This window comes from Sapajus apella, unplaced genomic scaffold (genome assembly GCF_009761245.1).
Source record: "Sapajus apella isolate SASKATOON/1434 unplaced genomic scaffold, GSC_monkey_1.0 scaffold45, whole genome shotgun sequence".
NCBI lineage: Eukaryota > Metazoa > Chordata > Mammalia > Primates > Cebidae > Sapajus > Sapajus apella.
This window is the reverse complement of record NW_022436985.1, coordinates 2,849,546-2,864,325: the sequence shown is the minus strand read 5'-3', so window position 1 is coordinate 2,864,325 and position 14,780 is coordinate 2,849,546. Positions and strand designations below refer to the sequence as shown.

At 38.9% G+C, this 14,780-nt stretch overlaps 1 protein-coding gene across 2 annotated transcripts in view; it reads right to left on the bottom strand.

The window, feature by feature from the left end:
• Positions 1-14,780, bottom strand: part of UNC5C (unc-5 netrin receptor C) — a 393,986-nt gene that overhangs the window by 40,633 nt on the left and 338,573 nt on the right. For both annotated transcript variants that reach the window (XM_032239558.1, XM_032239559.1), the window contains 4 exons: positions 13,987-14,178; positions 12,965-13,309; positions 10,017-10,104; positions 504-672 (listed from right to left, as the gene is read on the bottom strand). In XM_032239558.1, the coding sequence (XP_032095449.1) occupies positions 504-672; positions 10,017-10,104; positions 12,965-13,309; positions 13,987-14,178 (794 nt within the window). The remainder of the gene's footprint in view (positions 1-503; positions 673-10,016; positions 10,105-12,964; positions 13,310-13,986; positions 14,179-14,780) is intronic.

Genomic DNA, 14,780 nt, shown 5'->3' with positions numbered 1-14,780 from the left:
TGCCTCAGTCTCCCAAGTAGCTGGGATTACAGGTGCATGCCACAGCACCCGGCTAATTTCTCTATTTTTAGTAGAGATGGGGTTTCACAATGTTGGCCAGGCTGATCTCAAACTCCTGACCTCAGGATCCCCCTGCCTTGGCCTCCCAAAGTGCTGGGATTACAGGCGTGAGCTATCCCATATATGTATATATGTATGAAGTATACATATACACATACACATTATATATATACATATATATAATTGATATTCCAAAAGGCACATGGCTAAGACTCTTATGTGCACTTATCCTATGAGTTATCTAATAAGTGACCATCATTTTCTGTGTGCCTGTCAATCAGTAGACATAACTAACACTCAGGAACTAGTCTGCCTGTCTCTCATTTTGAGGGTGAGCTAAAATTCCACTGTTTTGCTTTAAAAATAAAAGGCCTGCCATAACTGCTTCTGCTTATCTGCACGGATTATTCTTGCACAGCATCTTTATCCCCACAGCAGCTCACCTCCCACTGTCCCTGTGCTGCCTGGTTCTTGAGCAGTATCTTCCAGTCCTCGGTATTGGGGTCCGCGCAGTGATGCATAGTGAGGACGACGGGGCGGGTGAGCAGGGCTCCTGGGGGCCCACAGCTCACCACAGGGGTCAAGAGTGTCTGAGAGTCATCCATGGGAGGCCTGGAAGGAGAGCAGAGAAAGGCATCAGTGACATTTCCATTGTATTATGAACTACGCACTTGGGTTCTGAGAGCTACAGTTGTTATGCAAACAGGTCAAGTAGTTTTCTCTTGGAATTCTTTTTGTTTTCTGGGGAGTGGGCGTTGGGGAGAGGAAATAGGTGATGCAGAATTAAGTTCTCTTTATAACAAGACCTTGATCTTGCAGGACTTGAAGTCTTTATGATAACAATAAATTTGCCAGCATCTCTTTGATCCCCTTTTCTCCGACACAGGTCTTCTTGTGGTAGCTTCCTCTGAATCTATGTACAGACACTTTCAAGATGGAATGAGAATGAACAGAGTCCCTAGGAAGTTACATAACCAGGTTTTCTGATAATTCTTGCCACTGGTCTCACAGGGTTTTAAATACTTTTGTGTTTTCAGGACCTGACTTGAAAAATACTTTTAAAAAATCATTTCAGAATGAGGACACTCTAGAGCTAAACTTAGTCCAAATGACTTTCAGGAATAATTTAGGCTAGTACAGCAGATTCATTCTGTCAAATATGACTAGAAAGAATATAGAACTGTATTTATACAGCAACTTAAAATGAGATCTCTTTACTTGTACAGTTCATACTCAGAGAATCTGGACAGAAAGAACCTCAAAAATACAGATTCTTTATTTTTATATATAAAAATTACCTTAAATCTTTTCCCTAACAAGACTGTAATCAACAAGCAAATGGATAAACTAACCCAACCTATCAGTAAATTTGTGAAGATGTAGTTCCAAAGGTGTTGAGTAGATTGCTCAGAGTCTAACGAATAAGTGCCCATTAGTGCTAAGATGAAAATGAATGCCTTCTCAACGACAATATTCAAGCTACTCAATCAGAATAGCATAGCTTTCGAAATCATGGACTCTCAGAATTTTTGAAGAACCTGTGGCAGTCGCTGGGAAGCACCTTCTATCCAAAACCTCTCTACGATATGGCAGAAGGATAGTTAGTGCTATACACACATCCAAAACTGCAGTCCGCTGCTGCTAAAAGGTCACCTCATTTACCATCAACTCAAATTTACAAAAATTCTTATTTAGAATGAGCCCAATCTGACTTCCTGAAATTTCTCTGTTCGTATCCTTGACTTGCTTTTGAGGCTACATTGTTTCTGTATTTGGAGATCGTTATGATGTCTCTACAGTCTTCTTTATTACAGAACAAACAACCTCAATTTTTCCAACCTCAGCTGGAATAGCATGGCTTCCAGATCTCTCGTTAGGTTTCTATCTTCGTTTTCATATGGACACTTGTCATTGTTTTCAAGGTTCTTGTTAAAATGGTGGCATCCTGAACTGAACTCATCACTCAGACAGTATGAGGGAGTGTTTTGATTTGCAATCTGTGTGTATATTCATGCCTCACAAAATTGTTCCGTTGATTATTCTCAATCAAGGAATTACTTATAAATATTATTTAGCAGGCTCCAGTTACATGGGAAGATGGAGATAGTATGGTTAAGCATTTCCTTTATAAAATGAAGCAATGAAGTTCCAAGGAAGTTAAGAAATTTGTTAAAGCTAACCACTCTACATATTCCTAACATGAAAGGCTCTTAGGCTAAGTCTAAGGACGTGGTTCTTAGGCTAAGTCTAGTTTCATGATTGTAATGATGGCTTTTAAACATAGGCACAAAAATTTATATTTAGTTTTTCATTTGAACTTAATAGTTTCAGGGTAAATTTGGCGTCATCTATTTCTTAATGCTGTATCTTTCCTCCAAACATTGGCTATCTCTTCCAGTCTTTTCTCCTCCCTAACCCTGATATGCTTACCATTTATGTTCTCATTCTAACCACTGATAACTTTGCAACACAAGAGTTGGAAATTTCAATATTTTCAAGGACCCCATTTGAAATCTCTTTCCAATATGACGTCAATACTTTGAGCTATATAGTTCCACCAAATGTAAACCCATTAAAATGGACATTGTCCACTTCACATCTTTTGATCTAATTCACATGCATATGACAAGGGACAGATCAAATTTCTATTGCAATAGTCACTTGAAATTTGTTTTTCTCTAGTCTTTATCTATGGCTTACATTTTATTTATTCCATATGCTAGAAGTTTGCTTACATCTATGGGTTATCCTTGTTGAACAGTCAATGAATGGTAGCAGTTGTTATTATTTTTAATATTGTTGGAAGACAATTATCCATGAATTTCTCATGTTTATGCATGGATGTTTGTATAGCAGTCACCTTGAAAAATAAAGACAATGTCTACTTCTGGAGCAAATGGCAAATATGTGTACTCCTAATTATAAAAGACTCAGGTTCCCTAAGCTCACAGGTCCTTTTCTGGAATGCAACAATTCAGTATGTAGATTTCATCTGAATCTTTTTAGATTACCATTTCTAAAAGGGGGCTCACAAAATTGGCACAACGACAATGGTACTCTGTATAGCCCTATCGCTGTGGGTAATAAGCTGTCTGTTGTCTGTGATCCACAAATCTTGTGTCTTCTATCAGCATGCATAAAACTGTGGCGGCTAACTTGGTAGCTCACAAGCAAGTTTAAATCTTAGAGCTTTCACAGTTGACTATTAGTTCTAAGAATGCAATTAAAATTTGGCATATGTTTTCCTTAATAACTCTTGGCTGTCACTGCTTCCTCTCTTATTCTAAAACTGTACTAGGATCTCAGCAACCTATGGCTTTTCTTTCTTCCTGTTTAGAAAACCAACACAACTTTCACCTACTTTTAGTCTTTTAATAGCATTTACGTTCTCTTTGACTAATAATACCCTTTCCTCCATTAAATCTAAAGTTATCTAGGTTCTTGGGAATGTACTTAAATTTGGAACTGTAAGGTTATTGGGAGCAAATTGAGACCTCTTTTCTATCCCCATTACCACCTTCGTTTTCATTTTCTCTTAACCCAGCTTGTCCTTCTTTCAGTCTGAAATTCATTCTCTTAAACACAAGTCAAGTTCTGCTTTCATTGTGTCGTAATTAATACTATACTATCTGCCTTAAGCAGTGACTTTATTATTGCTTAATTCTATTTTTCCTATCCCGGAGGGGGAAAAAACAATGATTGTATTTTTCTGAGCACTAATCTTACCTTCTAGTTACAAGCGTACCTTGAGAAGTGAACATTAAACTTTTAAAGAAGGAGACTACAGTGGAATCTATTTCAAGTGGTCTTTGCAATACAGTTGGGGATTAGAAACATCTATCTCTCAGTCTGGTGTTAGCAGCCGGTGCTTAAGGCAGGAAGGAGGAGGGGTTCTTCTCATCACTGACTTGGAACAGAAGGGCGAAGACTGCCTGCTGGGCTGGGGAGCTGTCAGACCTGTACTCTCCAAGTACACCCCTGGCATGCAATATTGATGGGCACCATTCTTGGAAGAGGGATAGCACGGGAAGGAGGGGCAGTAGGTGTCAAAAGAATTTATTAACCCAGTGAGGTGCAAGAATGTAATGAATAGGGAAGTGGTAAAGTGGAATTCATAACAGGGAATGAAAAACAAAGAAATAATGGTAAGATTCTCTTATAGGCTTTCAAGATGAGAGAAGTAGCTTTGAAATTGGAAATATCTGAGCATATATGGAAGGAGTTAGGCAGGATAAGATTTAACTATGTGAAAACTAAGGTCAGAGTGTGTAACACATTTCCTTCATTTACACAAAGGAAGATATTAAAATACATAGAAAAGAGCAGAAAATAAATATCTTGGATTCATGTTTTTGCAGAGAAGAGCTTCACTATGTCTCACGTGTTTTCTAAGCAATTCAAGCAAACAATTTGTAAATATTGATTGCAAGTGATATGAAAATGAACATAGAGCAAAAATGAGCTGCAGAAGCGGCAATTAGGTAGAAAATCAGCAAAGAACAACGATTAAAATTTTAAATGTTTTCCTAAGTCCAACAAAAATAATATTCCAGTAAATGCTGGATGGGTGCTGAGTGCTCTAGGACAAAGCCCAAAGAGAGAAATGTCAGTTTCCTGTCAGAAATATTTTCTCATCCTTTGTCAGTATCAGTGAGGAGAACTTCTAATCAAGAGTGCATAATTTACAAAACTTTCACGTAAGCCATTGCATTACCTGCTCATGGTACACCTGTAAGTTTGTTAGTGTATGTCTATTACCTCTTTCCAGAAGAGGAAACTGAAATCCGCTGATATTAACACACTTGTCTGAGGATGTAAAGCTCGGTTTCAAACACAAATCATTTAATTTCTTTCACACAATGCTGTATTTTGGGTTGCTTAGAGTGGGTTTAAGTCTTTGTGAAACTATCATTGTCTGTTACCTAGAGCAGGCTCAAAACTCCTTGAAAAGAATCTGTCTCCATACACCTCTGTGGGAACAGGAGATGCTTTCTAGTAATGGACATCTCTTTTGTCTGGTCCCTCAGGATGATAATCCCACCCTAGGCTCAGCTGCCTTTTAAAGCACAGGCCTTCACACATAACTGGCAACTTGAAATATTCGCACTCTAGGTACCTGACAGGGACTATCTAACTCACTTGCTATCAAAAGCTCAATTGTGCAAAAATAGTATTTATGAAAGCCACTCCAAAGGGCATGCCACCATTTCCCTAAACAGACCAAAATCTATCCCTGGATCAAGCCAGAACTCATAAGCATTATGCTTATCTACTTCACTGAGGGACACTGATAGAAGCAGCCCTTGAAACTCATTGTTGGTTTTCTTGTAAGGATGGTGTTCACTGTATTAGCAAAATGTCTTCTTTATGAGAAACCAAAGGAAAAATAATTGAGTTTCTTCTGAGCGAATTTTTTTCCTCATGGACACGCGGATCTTGTTACTTAACACATTCCCTTATTGAAAGGCTCAGAAATAGTAAATTCATGGCCTGGTACCAGCAAATGTGCTGGGAATTACATTAACTATTTTATAATCTAACTGCTTGCCTACTTTATCTTATCTTTCATAACTTTATTTTCCCTATTTTCTTACCTTTTTTATCCACTTATTTAAATTTATTCCTCTTATCAAAAAGAAGTGTTTTCATAAACTACCTTGAAGCATTTCTTTATAAGTAGGATTTCAATAAATGTACATTGTCAAGAACAGTACGGGGATAAGATTTAAATATATCTGGACTCACTAACCCCCACCGTTAGTCTTTTTATAGCTTTTCCTTCAAACTGAGGAACTTGAGGCTCATGAATGAGAAAGGGCTCTACTAAAAGGAGAGAGATCACCGTGTTTCCTTGAGACAGAATAATGTCAACTACTATTTTTCAAAGTTCCAAAAAATAACATGGTAAGCAAATCTATCTCCTATATGATTACTTACATAGGGAATTTTGGACCTCTATTTATCCTAACACATTACTTTATTATTTATATTTAATAGCTATATATGATATGTCAGTTGCCTCACCACTAACTCACATCTTAAACCATTGCTAAGGGGATTTCACCAATTAAAAAAAAATCCTCAAGGCCACTATCGTCCCAACAGTCAGTTGACGAATCTAATCATCTTTTTGTTGTTCTTCCTCTTTCTTTACGTTTTCACTTTAATAACACCCGTTTTCAGGCTCCATCTTGGAGCTCTCTTTACCTTTGATTTTCAAGATCCTATTTATACCACAGTTTGTCTGTCTACTCTTAAAGCCTTCATTCATTCATTCGGAAATATTCATTGAGGAGCCACTACTCATAACACAGTAACATATTAAGAACGGTGCCAGATGCAAACTCTTCATTTGCCTTATCCTTACATGGGCCATTTCGTTTCTCTAACCACACCCAAACCTTCTTAGCCATACTTCTTGAAGTTCTTTCCCCAGTTCTTTTTGCCTCTGCATTTTCTCGGCTGGAGGTTCCTTCCCTGCCATGACTTCACTTCCACGTCCCTAGCAGGAATCCACATGCCCACTAACACTGAATACATCCGCACTGGAATCTGTCCTCTCCCCTGGAGCCATTGCTGCCTCTCACCTTTCTCACAATTCTCACAGTGCCCCAGGCTTGATTTCTGAATCTATTCTGTGTGTTCTGCCTCTTTTTTGCAACACTTCTAGCAAGCTGTGAAACACTTTCTCTTCTGAAGTAGATTCTCTTTACACACTTTCCATTCTCTCAGCCTGGGGCCTGGCTCACCCTCTGGCCTGGCTCTTCCTCCTCCTCTTCCTCTCACCTGCAATTGCTGCCAGGGCCACCCCAACACCAAGCCTTCTGGGCAAGTCCTTCTGTTCCCTCCACCCATGCATCCCGCGCACTGTCACCAGATCAATCTTTAAAAAGCGCTGCTATTCCTGTGTCACTCAGCTGCTCAGAAACTTTCTGTGGCTCCCTACGGTTTACAAAACGGCGTTCTATTTACCTTTATATTTGGAATGTCTAAATCGATTTCTTGATCTTCTGATGAAACAGCTAGGTGAGTACACAATGCAGAGAAAAGGGAAAATCAGCTTTCATTTCTTCAACTCAAATTGTTTTTCAACAAGATTAGAAAAAGGACAAAATTTCAGTCCAGGTCGGGTTCGTTTGTGCAAACTGCTACTAGAAACAAGGCAAAAAGGCCCATGTGAGCAGCATTAATTGTGGAAATTGTATCCACCAGGAAAACAAAGGCTTTGCCCCTCTCCAGAGGTCTGTAAAGGAGGAGAGGTAGAAAACCTGAGTGCAGCCTTGTAACTCTGCACCCTCGATGGTCGGAGAGCTCTTGTCCCATCTTTGTGGCTCATTCAGGCTGTTCAGCTGCCATCCTGCACTGTCGCTTAGAGCATATTCAGTAATGATAAGACCCCTCTTGTCACATCCACTATGCCACATGTAATTAAGTTCACGCCTCTTTTCAGACAATTCACTTCCACAGATGACCAGCTGGATACCATCCAACTGGAAACATACCCAGATTGGGATGCAATAAAAGGAATCAGAGAGAAGAAAAATGGAGAAAACTGCTCAGAATTTTCCTCTGAAAGCATAGTAACATCACAGCTCCTGAGGTCCTCACAGAGTCTTCTCCCAAAGTAGTTCTGTGTTGTATCATGTGTGGATAGAAAGGATCTTTAGTGAGCAAGAGGAAGCGTACCCCAAAATGCACCATAATAAGTAGGCAGAGGTGTGGTTTGTGCATGGGTGCAATGGAGAAGAATGGCACATTAGGAAGCAGAAAGCACTTTGTGGTCAGTAAAAGCCCGAGTTTCAATTCTGCCTCACTCAGCTACCAACTGTGGAACCCGGGCTATGGAAACCAATTCCCCTGTTTCTCAGTTTCTTCGTCTTTAAAGTGGAGCTCATCACAGCTTGCAGAGTGTAGTGAGAAGTGAAATTAAGAGTTTGCCGGATGAAGGGCAGGATACCTTGTATTATGACTATGTTCTAAAGCACATTCCTGCCACTGTGTTTTCACGACAAAAATGCATCTGGTTCATAAGAGAAAACTAGTGATGAGAAGACTTTTCAGTTATGTGACATGGTTAGCCTCCTGTGTTTGTTCCTTCGTTCATAGTCTCTGGAGCATATTTTCTTTTGAGATCTTGAGGTTTCTCTAGCTTTATTTTTATAAACAGAACTTCTTTGATGCACACTAAATTCAACAGATAAGTCCCTCTGCACCTAACTTCAGATGGTAGGCATAGCAAGGAGTGATTTCTGGTTTCCTTTACATTATAGTCAAAGGCAGAAAAGTGCCCAGCTTTATCAATTTTCTGTTTTCTCTTTCCTTCATCTGAAATGTACAATCATCCTGGTTAGGGTGCCCAGGAAACTATGGGAAGAGCAGGCAAGTGAGTGCACACACCTCTTTCAGCTTCAGCCCGTGCCTGCAGAAGCCCCTTAAGGCTTAATCTTCAGCAGCAGATAAGGAGAAGCAGATGGCAAATAAGAGATCCCCAGCAATTCACTGTTTCTCCCCATAAAGCACAAGCCAATACCTACTTCTGTTTAAACAAAATGTCCACATTGGCAAAGGCCTTGATGGACAGATGTACTTAATGCTAACCTTGACTCTGGATGAGATAAGGAAAAATAAAATAAAATAAAGAGGAGATCTTGGAGTTTGCTCATCTTCTTTTCTCTTGATACAAAAGAAGGGAGATTTGAGGGCCTGTGAATGTTGCTTTGCATTGGGAATGAAAAAAATGAATATTTGATGTGAGCAAATACAAGCCTGTTAGTGATTTTCTGTTGCTCAAATTTAAGGCATGAATAATGCTCAGGAATTGAATTATTTTCTTAGACAGGCTAGTATTTATGTAGGTGGAAGTACAACACCCAAGGAAAAAAATGTTCTGGGTCACACCAATTATAAATGCCAATATCTTCACCTGAGAGCTTAATAAAAAAGCTTTATGGCTAGTGAAGAACAAGACTAAAAATGGGTGTTTTTCTGAGGATGAGAGCTGGGAAAAGAAAAGGTGTAATGTGTTATAATGATAACCTAGTTCTGCATCATCACTCATGCTTTATATTCAGAGCTTAGGGCTGAGGAGCCGAAGGTTTTCCCCTTGGGAAAAACAATGATAATTACATGATGAGGATCTCCATTTTAACAACATCTTTCATTTGAAGATCTGGATGTGCTTCAGAAGCATTAATCAGGCCTCTAAAGCACTATTTAACACACTCATATTACATGGAAACTAATCAAGAAGGAACAAATACAATTTGTTAGAGGCCAAACTGAAAACTGAATTTAGGACTTCTCAATGCCTCGTTATTTTTACTTAAAATAACTTCACCTTTTTGATTATAACACATTCTAAACAAAACCTTTTAATTCAGCCTAGTTTTATTCAATCCTAGACCCATTCTGAATGACCTAACATGGAATTTATCAGTGCCAAACCTAAGAAGGAGATTGGTAGCACTTAAGCTACAAGACAGTTACAAAGGGAAGAATCCGTGGGTAAGAATTAAGGGCTAGGCTTAGTGGGACTAGTAGGGATGGGGAGAGTTGTTCAATCCTTTGTGACCTTTGACTCTGTAATGGGAACAGGCTACATTCCTGAGCCAGATCCCATGAAGTCCATGTCTCTGTCTCTACCCACATGTCTCTCTGGACAATCTAGGGATCACATTGGTGGATGTTTTTCCAGGAAATATGGCAACATGTCCACTTGGGAAAAGATCTCTAGCTTTCTACCCATATTCAAGATCTGCAAAGTGTTTGGAGTTTCAAAGATAAAGAGAAGTAAAACCTGACCTTTTGTAGGTCAAGGAAAAAAAAAATGTATGTATGCCAGAAAATGTATGCAAGGCACTCGAGGCAAAAATATGTTGGGTTTATTGTGTCTATTGTATAATTCTCCTCCAAGTTAGACATTGATAAAGTCAGTGCACCAGAAAAAGCATATTTACCTCATGGTTTCTTTCCTGTGTACAGTCACATACATTTCATAGACTCTCCCTTGAGGAATGGCCCCAGCGGGAATCAGCAAACTGACTCCTGAATAGCAAAAGAGAAAAGCAGTCATATAAGACCTAGGAAGCAAAGCTTTTACAGCATGTAAAAGGGAACGAGATTTTGTGACCGTGCAGCCATAAGCCTGCTTCGTTTTCTCTAAAGACATGTAAATATTCCGAGTTGCTCCATTTTCCTTCCTCATCGGCCTCCTTACCACAGCTCCCTCTGAACTCTTAGGGAATTAAAGGAATGATGTAACTTTTTAAACTCCTGTTTTATTTAAGGAACAGACAGATGGCCCCACTGTTGTTTTCCTTGCAAGACAAGGGGAAAACCAACAACCGTTCAAAATTTCAAAGAGCTGTAAGGATGCATCATTTCTAATTTTTTTGAAAAATCTCCATGAGATTCAAAGTCAGGGAAATGCCAACTTCAACCACACAAAAAATGTATTTTTGAAATATCTGGTTAGCATCAGTGTAATTCCATAATGGCATAAGAATTGGTGAAGACCGTTTATTGTATGTAGCTCTAGAAAGTGAACAGTAACTGCTAGCTTAGTCACAGCAGGTCAAAGCGTTTCTAGTTAGTTCCAACTTGTGCCCTTTTGCAGGACTATTCGATTGGGCTGTGTTCTAAGCTGTGTCTGCCGTAGCAGTGGTTTGCAAATTTGAGCTCACATCAGAACCACCTGGAGAGCTTGTTAAACCACAGAACCCTGGTCCCTACCCCAAGTTTCTGATTCAAACATATGAGTGTGGTGTAGGAGATTTTTTTAGTTTAACCAATTGCCAGATGATCCCCAATTTGGTGATCTGGGGCCCACACCATTGCTCATCATCACAAGGAGTGATTCAGGGTAGACAGCACTCCAAAGACTTTTGACTCCATCGTTTGATTCCCATCAAATCCAGCTTACTTCAGCCCCATACAAATTTATAAAGCATTTTTGTGAGTATAGTGTTTGGCACTGCTATGAATTTCAAGAAGGAGAAGAGAGTCTTTTGTCTTTGAGTAATTTATACTTTAATTAGCGAGGAAATGGAATATGCCTAATGAGCATGAGGTGATACAAAAACTTGCCTGACCACACTTTTCTCTCAAGAGAAAAGAATGGAGAGTTAAGAGGTAGTGGCTATTCACAGGCCTTTATGTAACTGGTTGAAGATGTAGAGCCACTGCCTTCTTGAGAAGGAAAGTGATGTAAGAGCCCTGGTGTTGCAAGAAGTAGACTGTTGGCCAGGCATGGTGGCTCATGCCTGTAATCCAAGCACTTTGGAGGCCAAAGCAGGCGGATCACCTGAGGTCGGGAGTTCAAGACCAGCCTGACCAACATGGTGAATCTCCGCCTTAAAAAAAAAGTAGACTGTCATCTTATAGAATGATTTGTGGCGGGCACAGCAGCAAGATCACACATGAGGCTACGCAACCTCAGTGCTTTTATTTTTTTCATTGAAAACATAAAACATACCTTCATCTTTGTTATCTGGATGAAACAGCACCATGAGTATAAAGTAACAGGTAACTATTGCTTGTCCATTAAATGAAATATAATATGTTGATCACCATTGCTTTATACATAGGAAGAATTTAAGACATGCTAGCTCATTCCCTTCCACTTAAGAAGCCCTTATAACAATGCACATATGAAAAAGTGGTAGGTATAGAAATGGGAAGAAGAGGAAGAATACATATCAGAGGGAAAAGAACTATTTTGAGACTAATTGTAATGTTTCGACAATGGAAGAACATTAAAGTATGCTTTGATTCATTCATTAATGGACTGTTTTAAAGATATTTTAAGTCATGATTTTAAAGAGCATGCAATAGCATGAGGATTAATGAAAAAAGGGGGAAAACATTGTGTAATACATGATCCCAACTATGGAAACTGTGAAGAAAAAGGAAAAAATGATACTTTATTAAATGTTTTAATTTTGTGAAAATATATTTTTAAAGACATAGGGTAAAAGTTGCCAAGCCATTGAAATGAGACACTCAATGACAGGAAAAATCAAATAAAATTTCATATTCGGGCTTGAAGACTCATTGGTCTGTATAGTCCTTGATTATATATGCATTATGTTTTTTTAATGTGGCAACACTTTAGGTCAATCAAGCTGCTTTTTATTAGTGTACTTACAAAATACTCACAGCCTTGTTCGAAAGAATTAAGATAAATTCAGAGAGGAAGCCATTAGCCCTTTCATGACCCGTGGTTCCAAACCCATTATCGATACTGATTAATGAATATCAATTTTTAATCCAACAGTATCAGTCATTAACTTTAACTCATCATGAAAGACTTTTATGGGGCTTATTCTCTAGATGCAGAGAAACTACATAATAAACCGAAGATCAAATAATAGTGTAAGAGCACACCTGATGAATCTGGTGATTTGGGATACATATATCAGAGGTAGGAGTGAGTATAGTGTACGTTATCCATACTGTGAGGTAAAAGACTGTGTGATAAAGTTATTTATTAAAGTTAGGTTAATAAATGAAGATTTGATGTCTATTACTATGCCTTCTGATGATCAAAAAATTTGTATGCTGTAGTATTTCTTGGTGTAGTAAACTGGAAATGAACTAAATGATATATTTCATAATTAGGTTTTCCTTTTAAAGTATGACAACAGTGGGACTTGCGGCTTGATGCTGCCTTCTGAAGTTTTAGTGAAAAGGAGGTCAGTGATGGCTCCAGACTACACCTCAGCAGAAAGCTGTAAATATAAAATTTCTAGAGGAAGTGTTTTTTGAACTGGTTGGGGGAAGAGAAATGGCTTCGCTGATTTTGTCTGAAGTAATATTCTGTTTACATTGAAAGTAGATTTGGGCTGGATAGGTCACATTTAGCATTTCAGGCCTAATGAAAACATGACACAAACAAAGAAGATACCTGAATTGGGAACAATAAGGTGACCTCCAAGCGAGTTGAAGCTGCCAAATGCGGTACAGGATGGATCAGTCTGTCTTGCTAGACTCTGGTTCTTCAGGTTGAGGGCTTCATTCTCCAGCAACGACTGGGTCATCTGAGGGGACAGCTTGGATGTAAACTCAGAGAGCTCATCTTGGGGGGTGACAGCACCTGAGGTGTTATACACTTTGATTTTCAGGTTTGGCAGTGGATCCAGAATTGGAGAGTTGGTCATTGGAATTTTGTCTGAGACATCATGCAGGGCATAGACGGGTCCTCTGTACATGGCTGCAGCTGACGTGAGGTCTGGGGGTACTGCCAGCAGATCTGAGTCAGAAAAAGAAAAGAATCCCATTGGTGCTCTCCATTCAGGCCAACCTACATTAGTCAGACTCTCCCTTACACTTTCTGAGCCAAAAGTAAAGCAGCTCGGCTAATATTGGAGGTGGATAGACAGGCTCTACTGAAAACAGGGCAATCAGGTAACTACCAGCCATTTTCTTATTGGATATAAGTAAGTGGCCAAGCTCATTCTATGTTTTGCTTTGAAGTCTACTCGTTATGCCCAAGGTATTTAGCTATTTCAACAGACTGGATTGGACAATGTACCCACTAGGTGACTATTAGCTATAGTTTTCTTGGTCTATATAAGAGTTGGGTTCATTGGTAAATCATTGTATTCATAGCAATACAAGATGTCTTATCAAAGGAAGGAAAAAAAGACTTAAGAAATCGGTCAAACAATCAGTGTAATCTTTTCAAATGGAAGTTAAAAAGTGACAGAAAAATCTGTCAGAAAAGAAAGAAAAGAGGAACTGTATGCCTTGTTAACTTTAATCTGATCTGGTATGTACATGACATTAAAGCAGTAATGAACAAAACTGACTCAAATTGCTGTCTTCATGGAGCTTACATTTTAGCTGAATGGGATGACTCTGAAGTCATTGATTTTGAAACTGCTTACATGCATAGGTAACAGGGTGTGAAGTGGAATGTCAACTGACCTTGTCTTGCTGCTTTGATGTTCACAGGCTGAAAGCCCCCATTGAGTGCTGAAGAGTCAATAATATCTGACTCAAAGTCACGATGATTCTTCCGATACACAAACAAGGCCACAACTACAGAGATTGCCAGGCAAACGATCACTGCTATCACAATCCCAACATAGAGAGCAACATCATCTGAATCAGGGGCAGCTAGAGGGAAGAATGAAACACTGAACCAGCTGCTTATAGAAATTTCCCACAGTACACATATGTATTGCTATAATTTTTTCCGACATTTACTGCCTTTTTTATAGGTTAATTTCAAATCTATTTCAAAAGCTATATAAAATGCCTGTGGCCTTTCCCTGGAAAATTATCTCTGATTTCTTTTTCTTTCTTTCTCTGTATGTATCCACCCACTAATCTGTCTTATAATTGAGCAGCATAACAGTCCGTTTATTACTAGGCTTATAAAGAAACTGGAACTAAAACCATCCCAACCCACAGGAAAAAAAAGCTTATAACTCATTTTAGGTGGAAAAGTTTGGAAGGGTTTTTGAATTCACTGATAATTCTTTAGAAACTGTTAGAAATATCTGGCATGTTTTAAATCTGTATATTTATTGAACGAGAATATTTTCCTAAGTATCACTGTAAGTCATAAAATTACTTTCCATAGCACTCTTCTCACTTTCCCCTAAATCGATGGAAAGATGGGTGGGAATGGTGTAACTAAGCAAAGCAAATATTAGGAGCAAACATATTAGATTTGAAAGGTGTGCTTTCTGAGGACCCAGATCTGGGGAACAGAG